The sequence below is a fragment of the Stegostoma tigrinum genome, chromosome 12, assembly GCF_030684315.1.
Source record: "Stegostoma tigrinum isolate sSteTig4 chromosome 12, sSteTig4.hap1, whole genome shotgun sequence".
In the NCBI taxonomy this organism is placed as follows: domain Eukaryota; kingdom Metazoa; phylum Chordata; class Chondrichthyes; order Orectolobiformes; family Stegostomatidae; genus Stegostoma; species Stegostoma tigrinum.
In genome coordinates, this window is record NC_081365.1 from 76,885,291 (window position 1) to 76,913,218 (window position 27,928).

The window sequence follows — 27,928 nt, forward strand, 5'->3', positions numbered from 1 at the left end:
TAACCACTTAGACAATCTTCATATCATCCACAAGTTTGTCATTCAACCCTACACTCTCACCTACATTCTTTATATATATCACAATAGGGACCCAGCACTGATTTCTGTAGTACATCACTGCACACCGGGCTCCAGTCACACAACCCGCTTTCTATCATCACCTATGATTAAGCCAATTTAGAATCCATCTTGCCACATTACCAAAGATCACGTGCCTTTATCTTTTTTTATCAGTTGCCTATGTGAGGCCTTATCAATGGTTTTGTTGAAATTCCACATTATTTGCACAACTCTCATCAATACATTTGGTCACTTCCTCAAAAAGTTCCTCCAATTTTTTAGGCATAACCTCCCTCTGAAAAAAGTCATGCTGACTACCCCTAATCAAACCTTGCCTGTCCAAGTGGAAATGAATTCTCTCCTTCAGAATTTTCACCTACTGTTTCCCTGATAAACACAAGAGACTCACCGATCCGTCTTTTCCTGTTTTATCCCTTCCACCCTTCTTGGAAAGTGGTACTACATTCACTGTCCTCCATTCTTCTGGCATCTCCCCTATGGCCATACAGAAATTAAAAATTTGGTTCAGAGTTGTTGTAATTTCCTAACTCCCCTCCCTCAGCCACCTGTGATACAACATATTGTATGATCAGTTTTTGATTATTAGAGACATGTCACACCTTTAGATCCAAGCTGGGAGTGCTTCATCTCCACATCACTAATCATTAACGGGTAATGTGTAATATCATACTAATGCCAGTGCTAACGTGAGGTTAAGAATATTTCGCGCAGATCAGTCAGACTTTGTTCTGCATCATAAATATCAGCAGATGTTGTTTCAGTCTTTCTGTAAAACCATCTGCTTTATAAAGGAGTCAAATTTACTTGGGTCAACTAAAACTCAATGCATGACTATACTCAGGTTAACATTCTCATGTCACCATTACCAACTACAATGTACCTTCTGCAGCACTGCAGTTTGCAAATAGAGATTGGTCTTCTCTTCAATGATTTTGATTTCGACCTCCAGCAGTGATGGTTCGATTACAAAACTGCCAATGGTTGAGGCAATATTTTGTTCTGGTTGTTGGCTTGTGCTGGTTTCAGATGCATTTGAAGTTTCAGGTAATTTTGTTCCTTCACCAAGCTGTTCAGATATCGTCCTGTGTTTTGAGCTGGAACTGTTTCTTTCCCTGAATTCCAGTAGTTTTTCCTGGTCATATTGGAACTTCTTCTCAGGCATTTCATCAGGGTACAGACTCGGTACAGCGGGAATGGGAAGATGTTGTGAAGGATCAAGTTTGGTCTGTATCAACCGCAACTCCTCAGTAAGGCTGGTGATTTCTTTAATAATATTGACTTTTGTGTCACGAAGATAGACCACCTTCTCGCTCATTGCAACTTTGAGTTCGTGAATCTATAAAAGATTATTTAAAATATCTTATTAGGTCATAGGATGCTAAAGGATATTCTGATAACTGGGTTTATGAGTATAGTGTAATTATCCAACCATAGGACGACCCCAAAAGCTGGGATGTTGTACGAGTCATTAAACACATCATAGAAACATAGAAAATAGGAGCAGGAATGTTTGGCCCTTGGAGCCTATTCCGCCATTCAATATGATCATGGCTGAACATCCATCTCAGTACCCCGTTTCTGCTTCCCCTCCATATCTTTTGATCCCTTTGGCTCTAAGAACTAGATTTAACTCCGTTTTGAAAACATGCAATGTTTTGGCCTCAAACACTTCTTGAGGTAGAGAATTTTCAAAGGCTCACTACTCTCTGGGTGGAGAAATTTCTCATCTCCATCCGAATCATCAATCTGCATACCCTGGATTCCCAGCCTGTCGAGTCCTGTTAGAAACCTATAACATTCAATGAGATTTCTCTCATTCTTCACCCTCAGTGAATATAGTCCTAGCTGATCCAGCGCCTCTTTGTCAGTCCTGCTGCCTCAGTTCCTGTCCATTGCAAGTCACAAGTTACAGGTTACAGGCATGCATCTCCCAGTCTGATTTCAGAAATATGCCAGATGATATAATTAAATACAGTCAGTGATGACATTTAAGGGACATCCATATTTTAAAGCTGGTGCTAAGGTCCGACTAAAAACTGGTACTACTTATTTAAAATACAGAGTAAAAGAGATATGAAATATACAATTATTACACTTAAAGGCTATATTATATCATATAAATAGCTCCGTACACATTTCTCAGCACATTGTTTTGTGCACAGAAAAGTGTCTTTAGCCTCTTCAGTCAAAGCACAAAGCAGTATATATTTTCTCATTGAACCATCGTCTCCTTTTGACATTTACGAAATGCATTGAATATGAAAGTGCTACAGTCATTTTACAGAAAACTGAACAGATCCTTGTATTGAGCGTTAAGTTGCCACTCAGCTGAGACTGACTATGACTAATGGGCAACCACGTTGCCTAGGCTTTGCTTTTTCCGAAGAGGAATCCCTTCACTTTCTTGAACTGGCCATAAATTTGTTCCTATGAATTTTGCCTCTCAGGAGGTGACATGACTATGGGAGGTAGGGGGAGATGCTTGGACAGTGTTTGAGACTGCAATTTTTGATGTGAGATAGAGAGTTGATAAGCTTGATGATCCTCCCCTTCATTTCCTTTCAATACTTTTTGAGTTTTGTACTTAGATGCAATATTCCACTATGTAGGAGGCTGCAGAGAGGCTGGTACCAACATGGACTACGTTGGGGCTCAAAGAAGAAATGGGTTATTTATAATGTAAACTGGGGTGATTTTCACACCCGAATAATTGTGGGGAGGAATGCCAAATCTGCAACCCATTTTTTGAGGCAGGAACTCTCAGATCAGAGTAAAGATATTCATAACAACAAAATTATAGTTTGGTGAACAGGGTGTGTTGGTGTGATTGGAACAGTTTACTAACATAGAGTGTAGGACTGAGACATTGGTTGAGCCAAATGATCTGCAGATCATGTGTGCCTCTGTATTCAGGAAAAATTCCTTCTGTGGTCTGATCTCTCTGCAGTCCACGATGCGTGTGCAATTGAATAATTCATCAAACCAGGGTGTTCAACTGAATTTCGTCCTGCTGGGAAAATTAACTACCCTATAAGTTCTCACTTAGAAGTCCATTCAATTCAACATAATTTACAAACCCCTGTGGAAGAGGAGAAATGCATGATACACAATAAATCCCATACAAGTACATACCGACTCTTCGAGCCGAACGAGCTGGTTCCTTTTCTTTTCTGCATTAATACGCAAGTGTTCTGGCACGGTGTAGTCAGGAGCGGTCTTTAACTTGAAATCCCCCATATTCTCCTGAGCTTCTTTAATCGCTGCCACATCATTTGGATCTTCATAATTATCATCAGGTCTGTTTGCGTAACTGCAGCAAACAAAACAGGAGTGTGAAGAATTCTTCAGTTGTAGACATTAAACTTTAACTTCTCACTCTAGTCTTCCACCAACTAGAGGAACACAACAACAGCTGGAGGCTCGGCAGCAGCTAAATCCTTGCCTATCAACCAAGTCTATCATGGCTGATCTGTATTTCCAGCCATTTCGTAAACTTTAACACTTTTGATTAATAAAGTCTTTCAAAATCACCTAACTGAAAGGAGATCTCATCACCTTAGAATCCCTACAGTGTGGAAACAGGCCCTTCAGCCCAACAAGTCCACAACGACCCTCAAAGCATCCAATCCAGACCCGTCCCTGAACACAGTGGGCAATCTAGCATGGCCAATCCACCTAGCCTGCACATATTTGGACTGTGGGAGAAAACCGGAGCACCTGGAGGAAACCCACGCAGACACGGGGAGAACTCCACACAGTTGCCGAGGGTGGAATCAAATCTGGATCTCTGGCACTGTGAGGCAACAGTGCTAAGCACTGAGTCACCGTGCCGCCCAAGAAAATAGCAGGCTGGCAGCAGTGGGATCTAAAGCTTGAGAACAGCTAGGTGTTAGATGAAAGCTCCCTCCACAGGAATTATTCTAAAGGCACTGGGATATGACCTCCAGGGATCCATTATTTTTCTGTTTTACAGACAACCGCTTGAATTTACATCACAATAGCAAGGAACATCACAGAAGTATAGGTCAACATTGAAGACAAAATGATAACACTGCAAGAGACCAGAAGTCTGGTAAAGAGTTTTCAATAGCTTTTTCGGGGAGAAGAAAAGGGAAGACTCTTAGGAAGGCTTAGCCACAATTTAGGGCCCATACAGCTAAAAGTATGACAACTAATTGTAAGGTAAAGGAAGTCAGAAGTGCATAAAATTACTGTAGAAACAAAAGTAAATTACTTAGAAATTTATAGGGTTGTAGGAAGTTAGAAATGGGAGGGACAAGATCATTGTGTATGTAGATTTTAAATTAAGATGTTGGTGGCCAATGCAGCCAATGGCACAAACAGAGGTGAAATTGTGCTGTCAAGTTTTTGAGCTCAACAACTTTGTGGAAGTTGGAACAACGGCACCTACAAACTTCCCTTCATCATCAAAGCACCCGAGGTAGCACTGATCATAATATGATTACATTTCAGATTCAGTTTGACGGACAGAAAAGTCAATCCAAATTCTGAAAGAAGGGCAGACACACAGGTGTGAAGAAGGAGCGCCGAATATGCATTAGTAACTAGGTTAAGGGATAAGTCAGTCGAAATACAGTGGCAAACATTTCAAGAGATATACCAGAATACTCAAGAAATATACATTCCAGTGTTAAAGAAAGATCCTAAGGGAAGGACGTATCATCCAGGGCTAACTAACAAGGTTAAAGATAGTATCAAACTGAGAGAAAAGGCATTTAGTTCCGCAAAAATGAGTGATGGGTTATAAGATATGAAGGAATATCAAGAACAGCAAAGGATGACTAAAAGGTTAATAAGGAAAGGGAAATTATTGTGCAAGAGAAAGCTAAATAAAAATACTTAGTATGGGTCTCCACTGTTTTCACTCTTCTTGAGGAATTAATAATAGAAAATTCAGAAATGGCAGATGAATAACATTTGTCTCGACCTTCACTGTAGTGCATACGAATAACATCCCAGAAATAACTGTGAATCAGAATATCAAAGACAGTCATGAACTTGAACAATTACCAGGAAAACAGCACTGAGAAAATTAATAAGACTTAATTCCAAAAAGTCTCTTGGTCCTTTTTATTTTATTCATATTTGGGATGTGGGTGTCATTGGCTAGAGAAACAATTGTTGCCCATCCCTAATAACAATGTGTGGAGCTGGATGAACACAGCAGGCCAAGCAGCATCTTGAGAGCATGGAATAGTTTACCAGTGGTAATCGTGGAAGCAGAGTCATTCGTGACATTTAAGTGACTGCTGGACATGCACATGGACAGCGGTGAGTTGAGGGGAATGTAGGTTAGGTTATTTTATTTTTGGATTAGGATTATTCCACGGCACAACATTGTGGGCCAAAGGGCCTGTACTGTGCTGTACTTTTCTATGTTCTATGTTCTAAAAGCTGGCGTTTCGGGCCTAGACCCTTCATCAGAAGGGGGGGATGGGGAGAGGATTCTGAAGTTCAACTCCCCCTCCCATTCCTTCGACGACATGTCCATCCTGGGCCTCCTGCAGTGCCATAATGATGCCACCTGTAGGTTGCAGGAACAGCAACTCATATTCCACTTGGGAACCTTGCAGCCCAATGGTATCAATGTGAATTTCACCAGCTTCAAAATCTCCCCTCCACCACTGCATCCCAAAACCAGCCCAGCTTGTCCCTGCCTCCCTAACCTGTTCTTCCGCTCACCTATCCCCTCCTCCGACCTCAAGCTGCACCTCCATTTCCCACCTACTAACCTCATCCCACCCCCTTGACCTGTCCGTCCTCCCCGGACTGACCTATCCCCTCCCTACCTCCCCCCCCCCCATACTCTCCTCTCCACCTATCTTCTCATCTATCCATCGTCAGTCTGCCTCCCCCTCTCTCCCAACTTATTTCAGAACCCTCTCCCCATCCCCCTTTTCTGATGAAGGGTCTAGGCCCGAAACGTCAGCTTTTATGCTCCTACGATGCTGCTTGGCCTGCTGTGTTCATCCAGCTCCACACTTTGTTATCTCGGATTCTCCAGCATCTGCAGTTCCCATTATCTCTGTTGCCCATCCCTAGTTGCCCTCAAGAAGATACTGTGAGATGCCTCTTGAATAGTTGCAGCCCTTTTGCTGTAGGTAACATCAGGTTGGAAAACTGGGAATGTGATCCCTCTAATCAAGAAAGGAAAGAGTTAGGACATAAGAAACCACAGGCCAGTTAATCTAACATTGATCATGAGCAAGATACTGGGATCTATTATTGAGAAAGTCAAAGCAGAGCAACTAGAAAATCTTAAAACAACCAGGCAGAGTCAATATGATTTTGTGAAAGGGAAATTGAGTTTGACTCATGTTACAAGTGAAATAGGTAAAGGGGGACTTGCGGATATGTAGTATTTTAGAGGCATTTGACATACTGCCACTTCAAAAGTTACTATGCAAGATAAGAGATCATGCCATAGTAAGGATAGAAGGATAGAAGATTAGTAAGCATCGGGTGGGTTTAAATCCATCATTTTCGGGTTGGCAAGGTCTGAAAAGTTGTGTGCCACTGGTATCAGTGTGCGGACCCCCATTATTTGCAACCGAGATAAATATCTTGGATGCAGGAACTGAATGCATGGTTAATAAATTTGTTGATGATACAAAGAGAAGTAAGAATGTAAATAAAAATATGTGGTCCGTTTCAAAAGGATGCTTCCCCTTGTGAAAGGGATTAGAACTGGTGGGAACACAGTTTAAAAATAAGGGGTCTCCCATTTAGGATGGATAGAGGAATTTTTTTTCTCTCAAAAAGTCATGATTCTTTGTGACCCAGTTCCCCAGAGAGCAGCGGAGGCAGGGTAAGTGATTATTTTAAGATAACAGTACATTGGTTCCCTTATTCCTGAAGAACTAAAGGTTATCAGGAGTTGGGAAAAAATGAAATTGAAGACGCAATCAGATCAGCTATGATGTTGTCAACTGGTTGAGCAGCTGAAAGGCCTATTGCCATTTGCAATTCATATGTTTATGCGTACAAAGTGCAAGTGGATCAGAAGAGCTGGGGAGACAGACAAAGATGCACGTGGCCTAAAAGATGTCAACATTACTGGAACAGTCACTATTTCTTGTCCATCGTCCCATGAGAAGATGCGAGTGAGCAGCCTTCTTCAAATGGGAAAGAATAGCCCAGATGAGAAATTAATTGAATTAAATTTGAGAAAGGTTCCTTTAGATTGGAAAATAGCTGATGCAACTCCTTAATTCAAAAAGGGAGAGAGAAAGGAAGCAGGCAACTGCATGCCAGTTAGCTTAGCATCTGTCATAGTGAAGATGTTAGAGGTTTTAATTAAAGTCATTATAACAGAACCTTGGATAAGCAAAATTGGATTAAGTTTCAGGACAATTTCTTACGTCACAACACCAAACAGAGAGAAGGCTATACTAGATCTGATTTTGGCCAATGAGATAGGGTTAATTACTAACCTCATTGTGACAGTGCCTCTGGGTAGCAGCAATCATAATACAGTTGAATTTTACGCACAGTATAAGGGAGAGTGAGTCCAAGACTCTGATATGAATTTAAACAAGAGCAATTATGAGGGCACGAAAATGGAGCTAGCAAAAGTGAATTGACAATTTAGGTTAAGGGATAGGTTAGTTGAGATGCAGCGCCAAATATTTTTAGAGTCATAGAGTCATACAGCATGGAAACAAACAATTCGATCCAACCAGTTCACACCGAACATAATCCCAAACTAAACTCATACCACCAGCCTGCTCTTGGCCGATATCCCTCCAATCCTTTCTTATTTATTTACTTATCTAAATGTCTTTTAAACATTGCAATTGTACCCACATCCACCACTTCCTCAGGAAGTTTATTCTGCTCATAAACCACCCTCCGTGTAAAAACATGTCTCCTAGTTTTGAAACTCCCCATTTGAGGGAAGAGACAACTACCATTAACTCTATACATAGCCCTCACTATTTTGTAAACTTTTATAAGATTGCTGCTCAACCTCCTACACTCCAGTGAATAAAGTCCCAGTTTATCAAGCCTCTCTTTATAACTCAACCCTTCCATACCCAGTAAACATCTTCTGAACACTCTACAGTTTAATAATATCCTTCTTATAACTGGGTGACCAGAACTGGACACAGTATTCCAGAAGGGGCCTCACCAATGTCCTGTACAACCTCAACATCACTTCCCAATTCCTATACTCAAAGGATTCCTATACTCAAATATTTAACGGGTATTCCAGAAAGACAGAAAAGAGACATTGCAACAAATAAGAAAAAATCTAAGATATGTCCGCCATGATTAACTAAAAATGTCAAAGATAGTATCAAACTCAAAGAAAAGACTTATTGTCATTTAAAGGCAGAGTGACAAGTCAGGGATTGCACAAAATATAAAATACCACCAAAAAAAATTACTAACAGATCAAAAGGAAAGAAAAATTACAGTACGAGAAGACCCAGCTATCCGACACATCGCCGAGGCCAGACGCCAACTCTCCGACACCACCTCCTACCTCCCCCTCGATCATGACCCCACACTCGAGCACCAAACCATCATCTCCAACACCGTTCACGACCTCATCACCTCAGGGGACCTCCCACCCACAGCCTCCAACCTCATTGTTCCCCAACCCCGCACGGCCCGTTTCTATCTCCTTCCCAAAATCCACAAACCTGCCTGCCCTGGTCGACTCATCGTCTCAGCCTGCTCCTGCCCCACCAAACTCATCTCCACCTATCTGGACTCCATTTTCTCCCCTTTGGTCCAGGAACTCCCCACCTACGTCCGTGACACCACCCACGCCCTCCACCTCCTCCAGGACTTCCAATTCCCTGGCCCCTAACACCTCATATTCACCATGGACGTCCAGTCCCTATACACCTGCATTCCGCATGCAGATGGCCTCAAGGCCCTCCGCTTCTTCCTGTCCCGCAGGCCCGACCAATCCCCCTCCACCGACACTCTCATCCGCCTAGCTGAACTCGTCCTCACCCTCAACAACTTCTCTTTTGACTCCTCCCACTTCCTACAGACTAAGGGGGTGGCCATGGACACCCGCATGGGCCCCAGCTATGCCTGCCTCTTTGTAGGTTACGTGGAACAGTCCCTCTTCCGCACCTACACAGGCCACAAACCCCACCTCTTCCTCCGGTACATTGATGACTGTATCGGCGCCGACTCTTGCTCCCCAGAGGAGCTCGAACAGTTCATCTACTTCACCAACACCTTCCACCCCAACCTTCAGTTCACCTGGGCCATCTCCAGCACATCCCTCACCTTCCTGGACCCCTCAGTCTCCATCTCAGGCAACCAGCTTGTAACTGATGTCCATTTCAAGCCCACCGACTCCCACAGCTACCTAGAATACACCTCCTCCCACCCACCCTCCTGCAAAAATTCCATCCCCTATTCCCAATTCCTCCGCCTCCGCCGCATCTGCTCCCACGATAAGACATTCCACTCCCGCACATCCCAGATGTCCAAGTTCTTTAAGGACCGCAACTTTCCCCCCACAGTGATCGAGAACGCCCTTGACCGCGTCTCCCGTATTTCCCGCAACACATCCCTCACACCCCGCCCCCGCCACAACCGCCCTAAGAGGATCCCCCTCGTTCTCACACACCACCCTACCAACCTCCGGATACAACGCATCATCCTCCCACACTTTCGCCATTTACAATCTGACCCCACCACCCAAGACATTTTTCCATCCCCACCCCTGTCTGCTTTCCAGAGAGACCACTCTCTCCGTGACTCCCTTGTTCGCTCCACACTGCCCTCCAACCCCACCACACCCGGCACCTTCCCCTGCAACTGCAGGAAATGCTACACTTGCCCCCACACCTCCTCCCTCACCCCTATCCCAGGCCCCAAGATGACATTCCACATTAAGCAGAGGTTCACCTGCACATCTGCCAATGTGGTATACTGCATCCATTGTACCCGGTGCGGCTTCCTCTACATTGGGGAAACCAAGCGGAGGCTTGGAGACCGCTTTGCAGAACACCTCCGCTCAGTTCGCAACAAACAACTGCACCTCCCAGTCGCAAACCATTTCCACTCCCCCTCCCATTCTCTAGATGACATGTCCATCATGGGCCTCCTGCACTGCCACAATGATGCCACCCGAAGGTTGCAGGAACAGCAACTCATATTCCGCCTGGGAACCCTGCAGCCTAACGGTATCAATATGGACTTCACCAGTTTCAAAATCTCCCCTTCCCCTACTGCATCCCTAAACCAGCCCAGTTCGTCCCCTCCCCCTACTGCACCACACAACCAGCCCAGCTCATCCCCCCCACCCACTGCATCCCAAAACCAGTCCAACCTGTCTCTGCCTCCCTAACCGGTTCTTCCTCTCACCCATCCCTTCCTCCCACCTCAAGCCGCACCCCCATCTACCTACTAACCTCATCCCACCTCCTTGACCTGTCCGTCTTCCCTGGACTGACCTATCCCCTCCCTACCTCCCCACCTATACTCTCTTCACCTATCTTCTTTACTCTCCATCTTCGGTCCGCCTCCCCCTCTCTCCCTATTTATTCCAGTTCCCTCTCCCCATCCCCCTCTCTGATGAAGGGTCTAGGCCCGAAACGTCAGCTTTTGTGCTCCTGAGATGCTGCTTGGCCTGCTGTGTTCATCCAGCCTCAGATTTTATTATCTTGGAATTGTCCAGCATCTGCAGTTCCCATTATCACAGTACAAGAAGAAGTCAGCCAAAAACAGACAGGAAATGTTTTTTCAGGAAGTTTAAAAAGAAAATTTTCTAAAGTAAGTGTTGGTCTTGTTTTGTGGGTTGTGTGTGTTGAGATTGGTTGGCTCGCTGAGCTGGTTTCTTGTTCCGCAGACATTTTGTTACTGTGCTTGGTAACATCCTCAGTGAAGATTCCAATGAAGCATCGGTGTGTTTTCCTGCCCGGTTTTTAAACTCAGGGGTCCTTTGAGATGGGTTGCCTCACTTCTGGTTTCCCTTCATAGTGGAATGAATATGGGGTCGAGTTCAATGTGTTTATAAATAGCATGCTTCGTGGAGTGCCATGTTTCTAGGAATTCTCGTGCCTGTCTCTGCCGAGCCTGTCCCAGGGTCTTGGTGTTGTCCCAGTTGAAGTGGTGGTTCTCCTTGTCCATGTGGATTGAGATGACTGAGTATCGGTCGTGCCTTTTTGTAGCCAATTGGTGTTCATGTTCTCTTGTTGTTAGTTTCCTTCCTGTTTGTCCAATGTAATGTTTCTCACAGTCTCTGCAGGGGATCTTTTAGATGACATTGGTCCTGTCCTTGGTTCGGGTGAGCAGTTGTTGGCATGAGCTTGCGTGCCACTCTGATGCCCAGCGGTCATAGGAGTCTTGTGGTGAGTTCCGATGTGTTTCTGACATAGGGTTGTGTGATGAGTGTGTCAGGCCGTGTAGTCTCTTTCTGATGCTGTTTGTGTAGGCATCTCTTGACACAATTCTTTGGATAACCATTATCCTTGAAAACCTGGAAGAGGTATTCTTCTTCAAAAAGAAGAACTGTAGAGTGTTCAAAAGAGGTTACTGGGTATGGAAGGGTTGAGTTATAAAGAGAAGCTGGATAGGCTGGGCCTTTATTCACTGGAGTGTAGGAGGTTGAGCAGCAATCTTATAAAAGTTTATAAAATAATGAGGGGTATATAAAGAGTTAATGGTAGTTTTCTTTTCCCTAAGATGGGGAATTTCAAATCTAGGAGTCACACTGAAGAAGAATACCTCTTCCAGGTTATATATTTCAACTAAGTCACCTCTGACACTTCTAAACTCCAGAGGACACAGGTCTAGTCTGTGCCACGTCAAACCTAATTGCACAAAATAAGTTTCATGGTGTTCAGGGGTAATAAAGTGAAATGGACAGAAGGCTGGTGAACAGGAAGCAGAGAGTAGGAATAAATGTGCCTTTTTCAGGTTAGCAGGATGTCAAAAATGGTATGTTGCACTGGTCAGTGCTGGGATCTCAGCCATTTACAATTTATATAAATGATATGGATGAAGGGATCAAAGAGATGGAACTAAAGATGGGTACAAAAGTGAGTTGTGAAGAGGACATAAGGAGTCTATAAAAAGATATAGCTAGATTATGAGTGGGAAAAGATCTGGCAAATGGAGCACAGTTTGGGAACATGTGTAATTATCCAATATAGAACAAAGAGCAGGAAAAAAAGCATATTATTTAAATGGTGAGAGGTTGCAGAGTTTGAGATGCCGAGAGATCTGGGCATCCTCATGCATGAATCACAAAACATTAGCATGCAGGTACAACAAGTACCCAGGAAAGTTAATAGAATGTTATCACTTATTGCAAGGGCATTTGAACAAAAGAGTAGGGAGGTGTTGGTTCAGTGATGCAGCATATTGATGAGACCGATACTTTGTATAGTACTAATTACCGTACTTACAGAAGGATGTTATTGAACATAGAACATAGGACATTACAGCACAGTACAGGCCCTTCGGCCCTCCATGTTGTGCCGACCTGTCATACCGATCTCAAGCCCATCTAACCTACACTATTCCATGTACGTCCATATGCTTGTCCAATGACGACTTAAATGTACCTAAAGTTGGCAAATCTACTACCGTTGCAGGCAAAGCATTCCATTCCCTTACTACTCTCCAAGTAAAGAAACCACCTCTGACATCTGTCCTGTATCTTTCACCCCTCAATTTAAAGCTATGCCCCCTCATGCTCGCCATCACCATCCTAGGAAATAGGCTCTCCCTATCCACCCTATCTAACCTTCTGATTATCTTATATGTTTCAATTAAGTCACCTCTCAACCTTCTTCTCTCTAATGAAAACAGCCTCAAGTCCCTCAGCTTTTCCTCGTAAGACCTTCCCTCCATACCAGGCAACATCCTAGTAAATCTCCTCTGCACCCTTTCCAAAGCTTCCACATCCTTCTTATAATGCAGTGACCAGAACTGTACACAATACTCCAAGTGCAGCCGCACCAGAGTTTTGTACAGCTTCGCCATAACCTCTTGGTTCCGGAACTCGATCCCTCTATTAATAAAAGCTAAAACACTGTATGCCTTCTTAACAGCCCTGTCAACCTGGGTGGCAACTTTCAAGGATCTGTGTACATGGACACTGAGATCTCTGCTCATCTAAAATATTTTGGAAGTTGTTCAAGAAAGTTTCCTAGACTAATACCTGAAATGAGTGGATTTCTTTTTCTTTATTCATTCACACAATGAGGGCGTTGCTGGCCAGGCAGCATTTGTTGCCCATCCCTAATTGTCCAGAGGGCAGTTAAGAGTCAACCACATTGCTGTGGGTCTGGAGTCACAAGTAGACCAGACCATGTAGGATGGCAGTTTCCTTCCCTAAGGGACATTAGTGAACCAGATGGGTTTTTCCAACAATCAACAATGGATTCATGGTCACCATTAGACTCTGAATTTCAGATATTTATTGAATTCAAATGCCACCATTTTCCATGGCAGGATTTGAACCCGGGTCCCCTGAACGTTATCTGGATCTCTGGATTAACTGTCCACCTACTGCCTTGTGAGGAAAGGCTAGACAGGCTAGACGTATATGCTCTGGAGTTTAGAAGTGTCAGAGGTGACTTAATTGAAATATCTAAGATCATGAGGGGATCTAACCGGGTACATGTTGAAAGGGTTTTTCCTTTTGTGGAAGAATCTAGGATTAGGAGTCACTGTTTAAAAATGAGGAGTCACTCATTTCAGACAGAGATGTGGGGGGGGGAAATATTCTCTCAGAAGGTTGAGTATCTTTGGAATTTCCTTCCTTAAGGCAGAGGTACACTGATTCTTGATTACCAAAGAGATAAAAAAAATCAGGAATATGTAAGAATGTAGCACTGAGGTTTATTTATTCATTTGTCGGATGTGGGCATCATTGCCTGGCTAGCATTTATTACCCATCCCTAGTTGCCCTTGAGAAGGTGGTGGCAAACTGCCTTCTTGAACCTGCAGTCAACCCACTGTGAGTTGATCCACAATGCCAATAGGAATGGAATTCCAGGATTTTGGCTCAGCAACAGTGAAGGAACAGCAGTATACTTCCAAGTCAGTTTGGTGAGTGCCTTGGAGGGGAATTTGCAAGTGGTGGTGTTCCCATATATCTGCTGCCCTCATCCTTCTAGGCAGAAATGGTTGTGGGTTTGGAAGGTGCTGTCTAAGGATCTTTGGTGAATTTCTGCAGGGCATCTTGTAGATAATACACACTGCTGGTAATGGGCATTGGTATTGGAGAGAGTGGATGCTTGTGGATGTAGTACCAAAGAATCAGGCTGCTCTGTCCTGGATAGTGTCAAGCTTCCTGAGTGCTTATGGAGCTCATCCAGGCAAATGGGGAGTATTCCATCGTACTCCTGACTTATGCCATGCAGATGGCTGTCAGTGTTTGGGGAGTCAGGAGATGAGTTACCTGCTGTTGTATTCCTAGCCTCTGACCTGCTCTTGTTGCCACTGTACTTATGTGGTTGAAATCAGAACAGTCATGATCTTATTGGATGCCAGAGCAGGCTCAAAGGGTCAATAGCGTGCTCTCATTCCTTGTTTGTATGTACGTATATGCAATGCAATTTGAGAGGGCACTTAAGAATCAATCACAATGACCTTGGACTGGGATCAAATATAAGCCATTTAAGGTCAGCCGGTTTCTTTCTCTAAAGGACAACAGTGGACCAGATGGATGTTTTACAAGAATCTGATATTTTATTGATACCAGTTTTTATGTCAAGCTTAATTAACTGAATTTAAAATCCCCAGCTGTTATGATGGGAATTAAATTCTTAACCTTGTGATTATATATCTGGGCCACCAGACTACAAGTCTAGTGGAACAACCACATTGTTGACATCTTCTTTTACAAACTGAGATTAGAGTTCTGTGAAAGTGGACACCTCCTACAATAGCAGAGTCTTTGTGTCGATACTGGGATAGTTCTGAGAATGTGCCCATTTAAGTGCAGTGTGGTGAGTTCAGTTCTAGAACCTTTGATGTTGTGACAGCTTCATTTGCAATGGAATTGTATATTGAGGCCTGCAGGACAGTTATAACTTCTCTGGACTATGCTCTGTCTAATGTCGCTAAGGCTGAAGGCACCAGATTACAGTTGGCCATCTCCAGCTGTTGAATTTGAAATGTCCATGTCTGTGCCCTCTGAAATGTTCAAAAATTGCCAGGGGATAAGATGACCACAGGATCATTTCAATAATAACTTCATTGGTGCCCTTTAGCAAGTTCATCACCTTAACAGCAAAATTCTGCCATGAGTGGTGAAAATGGATGTCACAAAGTCGTGTTGAAACAGCATGAAAAAGAAAAATGACGCTCAATATTTATTTACAGATAATTCAATTCATCATCTATTGCTTGTCAATTAATACAAATCAACTATTAAAAAGGAAATCAACTATAATCAATTCAGTCATTACAACAACACCAACTCCATCTGTACACTAATAGAGCAAATCAACATGAGACTTCACTGGCACATTATAAAATGAAAGTCTGAACAGGAGTAGGCCATTCAGATCATCAAGCCTGGCACTGTGAGGCAGCAGTGCTAACCACTGAGTCACTGTGCCACCCTGTTCTGGTAACGTCCTCACAGAAAACAGCCACAAAGGAATAATTTGGCTCCTCTGCCATTTCTCTAATTCTCCTGACTTTGTCCGTAATGGATGCACATTCATTTAGCCACATGTGTACAGGCTTTAAAAATTTGTTTTTTATGTCTTTGATAGATTGCATTCATATTTCAGTTTCCGTTTCCTCGTCAGTTTCTTGGTCCTCCTGTGCTGTATGCTATAAACCTCCAATTCATCAGAATTGCAGTTATAACTGGCAATTTTACAGGCCTTTTCTATTAATTTTCTACAATCCTGCCCGTCCTTTGTTAGCTACAGTCAACTGGCTTTTTTTAAAGAGAGATTTTGCACTTAAAGGAATGCACAGATGCTATAAATCAGAATTATTTCATTACAGACTGTCCATTCCCTATGTGCAATCATGCCTTTTATTGTATTTCCTTAATCCAATTCAGCCAATTCTGCTTCATTCCTTCATAATACCCCATGTTCAAATTTAACAGCCTTATTTCAGAATAAACTACCTCACACTCGAAATGTTAAATTCTATGATATTGTGTTCACTCATCCCCAATGGTTTTTTTAAAAACAAGATTGTTGATCAGCCCTATTTCATTCCATAATACCGGATCTAAAATAGCATGTCCTCTCCATGACTCCTCAGCATATTGCTGTAGAAAACCATTCCTAAGATACTCCAGATACTCGTCCACCACAGCTTTAGGCCTTCGTTGGTTTACCCAGTCTACATAGATATTTAAGACACCCACTGTGTTGTCCCTGCTACATGCTCCTCTCATCTTCTAATTAATACCATGCCTCACACTGCCATCACTATTTAGCGGCTTATAAATAACTCCAGCTAATGTCTGCTGCCTATTGCTGTTTTCTTAGAGTCACCCAAACAGATTCCACACATTCTGTTCTTATGATCAGAGATCCTGCCTCATTAATGTACTGACTCCACCCCTCATTATCAGTGCAGCTCCACCTCCTTGCCTATTCCTCTTAAATGTCAAATATTCTTGAATATTCAGTTTCTATTGTTGGTCACCATGCAGCCATGTTCCTGTAACAGCAATTAGATCATGCCTACTTATATCTACTTGTGCCTTTATCTATTTTGTGTCAGGCTTTGTTGTGAATGTTGCAGCAATCGTATCAAGTGCCCTTCAAAATCATTCCACTTTAGAAGCGTATTCAATGCTCAGCTTAGTTTCTCCTCTTTTTCCAGCTTCCCCAGCATCTTTTCAATTTCCTGTTACGAACCTATTTCCTTCCAATTAGAGTTACCCTTGCAGTTTTCTATCCCCTGCCAAACTAGTTTAAATCCACACCAACAGTATTGGCAAGACAGGCCATCAGTCCCAGTTCTGTTAAGGTATAAACTGCATTGTTTGTTGAGTCCCACCTACTCTGATACCAGTTCCTCAGAAATCGGATGCTCTCCTTCCGACACCAGTTCTCCAGCATATCTTCAATCGATCATTCTTATGATCGTTAGTATATGGTACAGCAAGTAACCCTGGGATTACTGTTCTTGTTCTGTTGGCAGCTCAGTGGTTAGCTCAGGACCCAGGTTCGATTCCAGCCTTGGGTTACTATCTGTGTGGAGTCTGCATGTTCTCTGTGTCTGCATGGGTTTCTACCAAGTGCTTCTATTTCTTTCCACAGTCCAAAAATGTGCAGATTAGGTGCTCTGGCCATGCTAAATTGCCTGTAATGTCCAGGAACATGCACGCCAGCCATCGTAAATTCAGGATTACGGAGATAGGATGGGGGCTGAGTCTGGGCAGGATGATCTTCGGAGAGTTGGTGCAGACTCTATAGGCCAATTGCCTCTTTCTGCACTGTAGGGCCTCTGCATTTTTTTAAATCTTGTTCCAATCTCCCTGAAATTTGTTTTCCAGATCTTAACCTTATTCCTATCAATGTCATTAGTACCAGTGTAGGCTGTGACTTCCGGCTGATCTCCCTCCCCCAGAAGTATTTCTTGCAGCAGTTCCAGGACATCCTTGGCCCTGACACTCAGGAGGAAACACAACCACCTGGCATCATATTTACTGCCACCTAAATTCTTGCCTGATCCCCAGACTACGGAATCCCCTATAACTATGCTCTTCCATTACCGTTCCTCTTTCCCTGTACAGTTGAATTGTCCATGGTGCCATAGAGCTACCTCTCTCCTGAGGGAACCACTGCCATCACAGTTTTCCAAAATTGAAAGCAATTAGCAAATAGAATCTGACATGAAACACAAAATAAAATAACAGAACAGAGGATCAAGAGTTTGGTAAAGATATAGGTTTTTTTGAAAATTCTTTATTGGAATCTTTATGTTGCTGTCAATGCTGTTGCCCATCCATAACTGCCTTAAACTCAGTAACTTGCTAGGCCATTTCAAAGGATAGTTAAAGCCAACCTCATTGCTGCAAGTCTGATGTCTCTTGTGAGCCAGACTAGTAAAGATGGGAGATTTTCTTCTCTAAAGGATGAAATGGTGGGATTTTACAAGAGATAGAGTCACAGGTTCATGCAGTATGGAAACAGGCCCAACTTGTCCATGCCTACCAGGTTTCCTAAACTGAACTAATGCCATTTGACTCCGATTGGTCCATATCCCTCTAAACTATTCCTATCCATGTACCTGTCCGAATGTTTTTTAAATGTTGTTATTGTACTCACCTCTGCCACTTACTTTGGCAGCTTGTTTCATATATCCACCATCCTCTGTGTGAAAATGTTGCCCCTCAGGTCTCTTTTAAATCTTTCCCATTTCACCTTAAACCTTTGCTCTCTGGTTTTGGACTCTCCGATCCTTGGAAAAAGAGCTTCGCTATATGCCTTATCTATGCCCCTCGTAATTCTATAAGCTCAGCCTCCAACACTTCAAGGAAAGAAGTCCCAACTTATTCAGCCTCTCCCTATAACTCAAACCCTCCAGTCCCGGCAACATTCTCATTTAACAACATCCTTCTTGTAGCAGGGCGAACAGAATTATATGCAGTATTTTAAAAGTAGCCTCACCAATGTCTTGTACAGCTGCGAGATGGCATACCAACTCCTATACTCGATGCACTGACCAATTAAGACAAGCCTGCCAAATGCCTTCTTCACCATTCTGTCTGCTTGAAATGCCACTTTCAAGGAGCTACGAACCTGCACTGCTAGGTCACTCTGTTCAACAACACAGAGCCCTGCCATTAACTGTGTGCATCCTGGTCACCATTACTGAGACTAGTTATATTCCAGATGATTTATTTACTGAATTCATAGACCACCAGCTGCTATGGTGGGAATTGAACTCACGTGTCCAGAGCATTAGACTGAGTGACTGAATTATTACCACCACACTACCATCTGCTTTAAGGAGCGTCTCAAAGAAGGAAAATGAGGTTGAGAGATGGAAAGATTTAGGGAGGGAGTGCCAGAGTTTAGGACACAAATGGTTGAAGACATGACCACCAATGTTGAAACGAAGGAAATCAAGGAGTCACATGGAATACAGGAAGAGGTGTATATATTTTACAGTCTTGTTCGCCTTAATACCCTCACTGAAAAGCAAAAATATTTAAATAGTTTAAATAAACAAAGGAAAAGATCCTCACAGTTGTTTCCATTCGTTTTTCCTCTGGTCAATTTTCATTTTTGCTTTCTCTGAATTGTTTATCATTCTTTCAACTTGCCGCATTCCAGCAGTCATCTTTACTTGTGGATGTTGTGTACCTTTCAACAGATGGACATCCAGGTCCTGTTCTGCAGTCTCTTCTTTATCGATGCCTAAAGAAAACACAGCAGTGATTAATCAGACAATACGTTGTTGTACCCATTCTCTCGCACAAAAGTTACAACTGAAAACATAGGATATCATTAACAGCAGTTCACAAGGCCTTCAGCAGTAACCTGGGCCCATCAAGATGGAGAATTGGAAGAAGTGGCAACCTTTGCTTCCCAACAAAATGGTTGCTCCAGAAAAAAATCCACATTAACCAAAGCTGATCAGTGCCACATTAAGTGCAAAGTTAGAAGTCTTTAAAAACAGCACATTGAGACTGGAACCAAGGTTTGGAGCAGAAATGTTCTGTAAATGAAAGATTAGTTTCGCTTAGGCAAGGGTCAGACTAACATGATTTAATCCTGATGGAAAAGGGAGTTGAAAGAAGAGGCAAGGGAAAACAAAGAAGTAGGAACCAAAGGATTGAGCATGTATGAAAATGAAAAGAAAAACTAGAAGCAGGTTTGAATAACATGTATCTAAACACATCAAGTGTTTCAATTAAAACTAGCTAGCAAATGCTGTGGAGTATGATATAATTCATTAAGGACACTGTTTCAACTAAAGTAGGATAGGATCACTGAACATTCCTGGAAAAGAAATTACCTGTTGCTTTGCTTTCCTTAAAAAGGTTCTCTTTGCTTTTTTGGTCAACCTGTACCAAGCTCCTCCTCATCATATCAGTCTTCAACTGGTGATACTTTTCAGACAAAGATGTTACCCGATAAGTCGATACTTTGTGATCGCTTTCAAAGCAATGTACAACGATCAAGTCAAACTCCACTGCATTTCGAAATCTGTGAGCGTATCAACAGTTGATTTGGCATTATTTCTTAAAATTTAGGCATCTGACTGTCTTTTGCTAAATATGTCATAGAATCATACAGCACGGAAGCAGACTCTTCAGTCCAACTCGTCCATGCCAACCAGGTTTCCCAAACTAAATTAGCCCCACTTTCCTGCATTTGGCCCATATCCCTCTAAACATTTCCTATTCATGTACCTGTCCAAATGCCTTTTAAATATTCTAACTGCACTTGCATCCACCACTTCCTCTGGCAGTTCACTCCACATATAAACCACTCTCTGTGTGAAAAAGTTGCCCCTCAGTTACCTTTTAAATTTTACTCCTCTCGCTTTAAAAATATGCCCTCTGGTTTTGTACTTCCCTAACCCTGGGGAAAAGACCTTTCTTATTCACCTTACCTACACCCTCATGATTTTACAAAGGACACCCCTCAACCTCCAAACGCTCAGGGAAATAGGTCCCACCCTACCCAGCCTCTCCTTATAACTCAAACCCCCAGTCCTGCTAACATCCTTGTAAATGTTTTCTGCACTCTTTCCAACTTAATAATATTTTTCCTATAACAGAGCGACCAGATCTATACACTGTACTCCAAAGGTGGCCTCATCAACATCCTGTACAGCCGCAACAGTACCAGATCCAATACTCAACATTCTGACTAATGAAGGCAAACATGTCAAACACCTTCTTCACCACTCTGTCCATCCATGACATCACTTTCAAGGAACTATACACCTGAACCTTCAGGTCTCTCTGTTCAACAATGCTCCCCAGGGCTCTACTATTAACCGTGTAAGTCCTGCCTTGTTCGTCTTACCAACATGAAACACCTCTCATTTATCTAAATTAAACTCCATCTGCCACTCCTAGGCCCATTGATCCAATTGGTCAAGATACCATTGTACTCTTAGGTAACCTTCTTTACTGTCCACCACACCAGCAATTCTGATGACATCCACGAATTTATTAACCATGCTTCCTATATTCTCATCCAAATTATGTATATGAAGTAATGTTTACATGCATTACTTGGCTTTCTGTCCATGTCTTTGTCATATTTTTGGTCATGTTTCTCCATCAGAACACTGCCTCTTCTGGACTGTGTGGCAGCAGTCTGACAAGTAAACTGAGGAGGGGTAAAGGTGTTTATAGTACAACCCTCCTGCAACCATGATTGGCCTGTCAGACAGAAGCCACACTCAAATGTGAGCCAAGATTTCCCTTGGATTCCATGTACAAGTAACAGAACAGAGGCTGCACCGATCTGACTGGAGATAGATGATTGCGAAGGTGAAAGTGATTAGCTGAAGCTTCTAGACAGAACTTGGCTGGCACGGTGGCTCAGTGGTTAATACTGCTGCCTCACAGCACCAGAGACTCGGTTTGATTCCAGCCTCAGACGACTGTCTGTGTGGAATTTGCACATTCTCCCCGTATCTGTGTGGGTTTCCTCTGGGTGCTCCAGTTTCCTCTCTAAGTCCAAAGATGTGCAAGATAGATGGATCAGCCGCAGGAAATGCAGGATTACATGGATACAGTAGGGGGTTGGTCTGCGTAGGATGCCCTTCAGAGGGTCGGTGTGGATTAAATGGCCCAAATGACCTGCTTCCACATTGCTGGGTTTCAATTAATCTCTAATTCTTGACAGCGTAGGAGAACAGTGCCATCAACCTAAATTCACATTGCTATGTGTGCAATCTACATGTAAATTGGCTGTTAAATTAACCTGTATTACAGAAACTGTTTTTTTTGAAATGGAATTAGTTGGATCTGAAAACATCTCCGAATGTAGCAGAGTAAAGAGCAGTATATAAATGCAAGATTGTTCTTTTTCTTACTGAAGTACTGTTACTAAAATGTCTCCAAGTTCTGTAAAATACTGCTGCAATATACTGTTACTGCAACACATTGACAGGAGTGGCCTACCTAGTCCCTCAAGCTTGTTCCAACATTCAATGAGATCAAATCTCTGCTGTTACCTAATTCCATAAACACATCTTTGACCCAAATCTTGAATACCTTTATAGAAATCTATTGACCTCAGTTAACGGTTAACCCAGCAATAATTGCCACTCTGATTAAAGTTCCAAACACTATCTGTGCGCAGAATACAATTCTGAAAGGTTTGCTTCTGGAGAGCATTGAACAGGATTCCACATCAACTTGTTGATTCACTATTTTGATACATATTTTTATATTTTATTGGCTGAAGATCTGCAGGAAGCAGCACAGGACAGTTCTTGGTTGTAACCAAAGATGTAGGTTGTAGAGGCTGTCTTGAAGGGACAAGGGCCATTGAAGCAGGAGTAGACTATTCAGCCTTTTCAGCTTGCTCTGACATTCACCTAGATCTTGGCTAATCTTCTACCTGAACTCTAGTTTCCTGCACTATCCCCAAAAGGCACCATATCGTTAATATCTAGAAATCTATTGATCTTGGTTTTGAAGCTAATAAATCATTTTAAATAAAATAGAGCGACTTTGTAAGTCACCATTTTATACATCAAATAAACCTTAAAACTTAATATGAAAGCAAATAGTTGTTCTGTACAAAATACCACATTGTCATTATTGCAGTGACTTAGTAAGAAATCTCACAGACTATCAAATACTGAAATTAATAATTTAAAATTTAAGATCCCTCAAATAAGCAAGTATAAGCCTGAAACCCAACTTAGCCATTAATAGTGAAATCTGGCCAGGATTTCAAACAATGGTAATCTGTCTCTGGAAGTTTCCAGTGTTTGGTCCTTCTGCAGTGTTATTCTTCAAAGTTCTGCCATTGCGTTGTTCTGATGTTGGATTCTTACACAGTTTTCTTTGTTTCAAGTTTTTAATACAGCATTATTGATATCCAGTAGCTGCTTTCATCCCCAATATTGATTATACTTTGGGAGACTCAAGTCTACAGATTACCTTCTTATCAAAAATTGCTCCTTTGTTCCATGTTACATTTGGGATTAGTTGTCTGTTTAAAACACAACTTTTTCCTGCAATTAACCTCTTTACTTCAGAACTTTACTCCCACAGACAGGTCTAATTGCCCACTTGTCACAAGGTGACAGATCATCAAGGATGTTATCTCTTCTCTCCCAGGAAATAGCTTGTTTATCTTCCTTCTTCCAAGGGATGGTCAATTCACATGTTGTTGTTACTCCTTTTTATAACAGTTTCTTTTAGTTCCTTTCATTTCAAGAAGCAGTTTATCTCAAAAAAAGTTACTGCTGCTTCTTTCAATCCACGTGTAACAGTTTGTCTGTTATTTTTTCCAATCCATGAACAGTTATCAAAGTTCTGAATTTTACAGTGTTACATAGTAATTGTGATGGCAAGGACATAGGACTAGGAGCTCAAATTGAGATCAAACCATATATCAACATTGCAATAGCATGGCTCAGCTGGTTTTGGGGCTAAGTTCAGTGCTGAAAGTGTGGAGTTTGTGGTATGACTGACTGAAGACTGAGGTTGATATTCCACTTGAAACCAGTCCTAAGCAGTGATCCCTGGGACTATGTACTCAGTAAATCTCTTAGCATTGATCTCTGAAACACTCCAGTCAATACAAATCACTAACACCAATCCCAGAGACATCCCACTCTGTACATTAGCACAGAATTATTACGGTGCATAAGGAGGCCATTCAGCCCATCATGCCCACAAGGAACATTTTAACTTACCAACCCTGCACATTGTTTCTCTTTAAATAATCATCTAATGCCCTCGAGTGTCTTAATTGAACTTGCCTTCACCACACTTCCAAGCAATGCTTTTAAGACCCTAAATACTTGTTGTGTGAAAAAGCTTTTCTTAGTTCATATTTCTTCTTTTGGAAAACACTTTAAACCTGTGTTCTCTGGATACTGACAAGTTATAGGTTCTCCCTTTATTCCCTTCATGATTTTGAAATCATTGTCAAATCTCTTCCAACGACGACTCTGAAGAAACTCCATGCAGTACATTTCCTGGTACTGATTTCTGGGATATACAGCATACCTCCTTAACACAGGTCTCTGGGTTTGCCACTCAGTGTGCCTCTCCTGGCACCAATCCTGGAAATTTATCCCCAGGACATTAGAATCACAACAAAATGCATTGCAGCAATTCATCAAGGCGCTTTCAACAGCATCTTCCAAAACCATGACCTCTTCCACCTAGTACAAGGACAGCAAATACATGGAACAGCATCTCCAGCAAATTTCCCTCCAAACTAAGTGGGCAAAGTCTTCTGTGGTGGTCCTTCCTTCTTTCTCCTATGAAATTTTTTCCTGTCTGTTGGTCTTCCTCATGCTGCAGAGCATGTAATACTACAACTACAGGCCCATGCCTATACATGACATGTTATTTCCTGCCGAATGCTAATGGCAGGAACATTTTCAAAATTGATGTTCATATTCAATGTTACCTGGCTTGAAGTTTTTGAAGGCCAATGTGGTACTTCTCCCGTTCCCATGCCATTTCTTTATAAACTAACTCAATCTGATCAGCAATTTGTTTTTCAACCTCTTCTCGAATCTGGCGATCCAGCTCAAAATCCTGATAGAAGCAAGAAAGACAAGTAATAGTATTAAATACAAATGGAAACACAAAAACACACCATTGGATCAGACAAAATTTGGAAGATAAGCTGACAACTGACAAGTTTTCTGTGGATAAATGGAAGGTAATGAAGCTAAGGAAGAAAATTGGTATATAAGCTTAATGGTTGCAGGATTCAAGGCAATTTTAGAGGTATGGAGTGTGAGCCATTGCTCAGTGATTATTCTTCTCAAGGTTATGTTTTGAAGCCCAATTCAGACAGCTAAGTTTATAGCTGAGGCTGATGTTTAGTGTATTACCAATGGAGAGCTAATTTTAATGAGATATCTACCTGTTTCAATGGGTGTGAAAGATTTGATTTGACTTGATTCATTGTTGCCTCATGTACTTTTTTTTGTTGTGCATGCAGTACAGGCAGATCATAACATATAAGGTCATACAGATCTTAGGATATTTAGACAGAGTGAGGCATACAAGTTTACGGCTGCACAGAAGGTGCACAAAAGCAAGATCAACCATAGCATTTTTGAATGAAGTGCAGGAAGTCTACTAGTGCCATAATTAACAGCCATTCTTCGGTAACTAACCACAGTCAATAATAAAAAAAAACTGGTCAAGCATTTCCCTTTATCATTCGTACTTGGATTGCAGGCAATACAGACTCAGTCGCTTTTATTTTAAATTTTTGTTATCCTGAATCAGTGCAAATGGCCTACCAGTTTGATTGTTACAGAGTTACTGCAGCCCCAGAACATAATTCCATATTCATACAGCAATTGAATCTGATACAACCAACATTACTTCATTCCTTCCAAAATGTTCTGAAAAAACTATAACTTGGAATATTAACTTACTGCTCCCATCCAATTCTAGTTCTATTATCATATCCTTGTGACCTGTGCCCTGCTGCAAAGTTTTCAATCTATTTCCTTCCTGTTTTAAATATTGGGGAATTAGATGCAAAAACAACACTGTGATAATGATTGTAAATTAAACCAACAGCTCAATTCCAGTGCAAAGTGAATCTCAACTCCAGAATCTGCTGATGTATTGAAAATTAATGTGGACCAGAAGTACTGAAGAAGAACTGAACCTGCCACTGCCTGGGGTTATTAGTATCCCTCCAAATGGTGCACTAAATTTGACAATGCCCAGTTCTTGTTAATTCCCTTCATGAGGTCCACTAATTTGTGCTGACTTTGTTGCGCACACGTTCAACGCATAACACCAGCACTACATTTGGTTCAACAATGATTTTCTAGTCCTGGGTGTCAGTCGGCCAGCAAAGCATGCAATGTAGTTAATACGAAAAATATTTCTGGAAAAAAATCATTGCAATTTTGAGTCAGAGGTGTTATTGGTTAACCAAAAAGTAAGTAACAAACAATTAAAATCTACCTCTTTGTTGAGCTGGACATGCTCAGGTAGTTCCGCATTTTTTATTTGAAGTTCTCTAAACTCATCTCTCAGGTCGCGCAGCTCCAATCTTTTCTTTGCTTTCTTTTCCTCTGCCAGCTTCATAATCTGATCCAACTCTGCTTTCTTTTTAGCATTTTCAAGGCTAAAAGTGATGTAAAAATTTTTAAAAAGTGATAAAAATCCCGCAGTAATTCTCGTTAAAGTTTGCTCAGAAAACAGGTTAAGATGAATAAAATATAGAAAACAGTAACAGAAATTGCTGGAGAAATTCAGAAAGTTCGGCAGCCGTGAGGAGAAAGCAGAAAAATACAAAATACTAGAAATACTCAGTGGTTCAGGCAGCCTTTAGGGAGGAAAACAGAGTTAACATTTCATTAACATTAACTATAATTGCTAACTGGACTACAAGTGCTAGTGCATGTTAACAGTAAGAGCTACCCTACCTAGTTCATATGGTCAACTTCAGAGTTGTCACAGTGAAATGCTGAGTCAGTGGGCAGAGGACAGACTCCCGCCCACTGATATTTTTTATCTTAAATTCCTCGACTGCAACTTGTGATGTCTAAGATAATCTCAGGAGCTGTAGTTGGTCACTTGGGCACAATCTAAGATTGAAGAGGAACTGGAAAAAAGTTCCATAAAGGAAAAAATATCATTTCGTTCACTGTAAGTTGATTGTGATATCTAGCTGGAAAATACTACAATATTGCAGCAGGAGGAAGATCACAAGGACATGATAAGGTGTTCAATATGATTTGATTTGATGTGATTCATTACGGTCACACATACTTAGATACAGTGAAAAGTTCTGTTTTGTGTGCAGTACAGACAGATCCTACCATACAAAGTGCATTAGGGCAACAGAACAGAGCGAAGAATATAATGTTATGGATGCAGAGAAGGCGCACAGAGACCAAGATCACATTTAATTTAAAATATGAAAGGTCCATTCAGAAGTCTGATAACAGCAGTGAAGAAGCTGTTCTTGAATCTATTCATACATGTACACAAACTTTTATATCTTCTGCCTGGAAGATGGAAGAAGATGCAGCAGAGTATAATCAGGGTGGGAGGGTTCTTTGATTATGTTGGTTGCTTTCCCAAAGCAGAGGGAAGTACAGATGGAGTCAATGGATGCAAGGATGGTTTTGTAATGGACTGGACTGTATGCACTACTCTTTGTACTTTGTTACAGTCTTGGGAAGAGCAGTTGCCAAACCACGATGTCATGCATGCACAAGAATTGGTAGGAGTCCTTATGGACACATGTTGCCACAAAACAAGTTATTGAGGAAAGTACTAGGTCATGGGACAAAAAGAACGGCAGCAATGTGGACACAAAATTGATAGAGAGAAAGGAAACGGAGCATGATGGTAAATTGGTATTTTTCAAGCTGGAAGATGATGTGTAGTGGAGCTCCCCATAGGTCAGTATTGGGGCCGCGGATTTTCTTGATGTATATTAATTATGCAGATCTTGCTGTGCAAGGTACAATTTCTAAACCTGCATATGAGACATAACTTGGGAGAATTTTAAACTGAGGGAAGGACGGCATTGAACTTCTAAAAAGATATTGAGAAGTTGGTCAAGTGGGCAATGGGAGCAAATGAATTTCAACGCACAGACGTGCAAGGTACCTTGGTACAAAGAATATGGAATGGCAGAATTAAATAAAGAGCACTATCCTAAAGGGTGTGCAGGAGCAAGGAGGCCTGGGTGTATATGTCATTAAA

General features: G+C 41.9%; 1 protein-coding gene across 10 annotated transcripts in view; it reads right to left on the reverse strand.

Annotated features, from left to right (window-relative positions):
* The window catches only part of LOC125457321 (cilia- and flagella-associated protein 44), a 199,082-nt gene that overhangs the window by 63,174 nt on the left and 107,980 nt on the right, over positions 1-27,928 (reverse strand). For all 10 annotated transcript variants that reach the window (XM_059650451.1, XM_059650450.1, XM_059650449.1 and 7 more), the window contains 6 exons: positions 26,174-26,336; positions 24,642-24,772; positions 20,038-20,228; positions 19,265-19,436; positions 3,214-3,391; positions 962-1,417 (listed from right to left, as the gene is read on the reverse strand). In XM_059650451.1, coding sequence (XP_059506434.1) covers positions 962-1,417; positions 3,214-3,391; positions 19,265-19,436; positions 20,038-20,228; positions 24,642-24,772; positions 26,174-26,336 — 1,291 coding nt within the window. The remainder of the gene's footprint in view (positions 1-961; positions 1,418-3,213; positions 3,392-19,264; positions 19,437-20,037; positions 20,229-24,641; positions 24,773-26,173; positions 26,337-27,928) is intronic.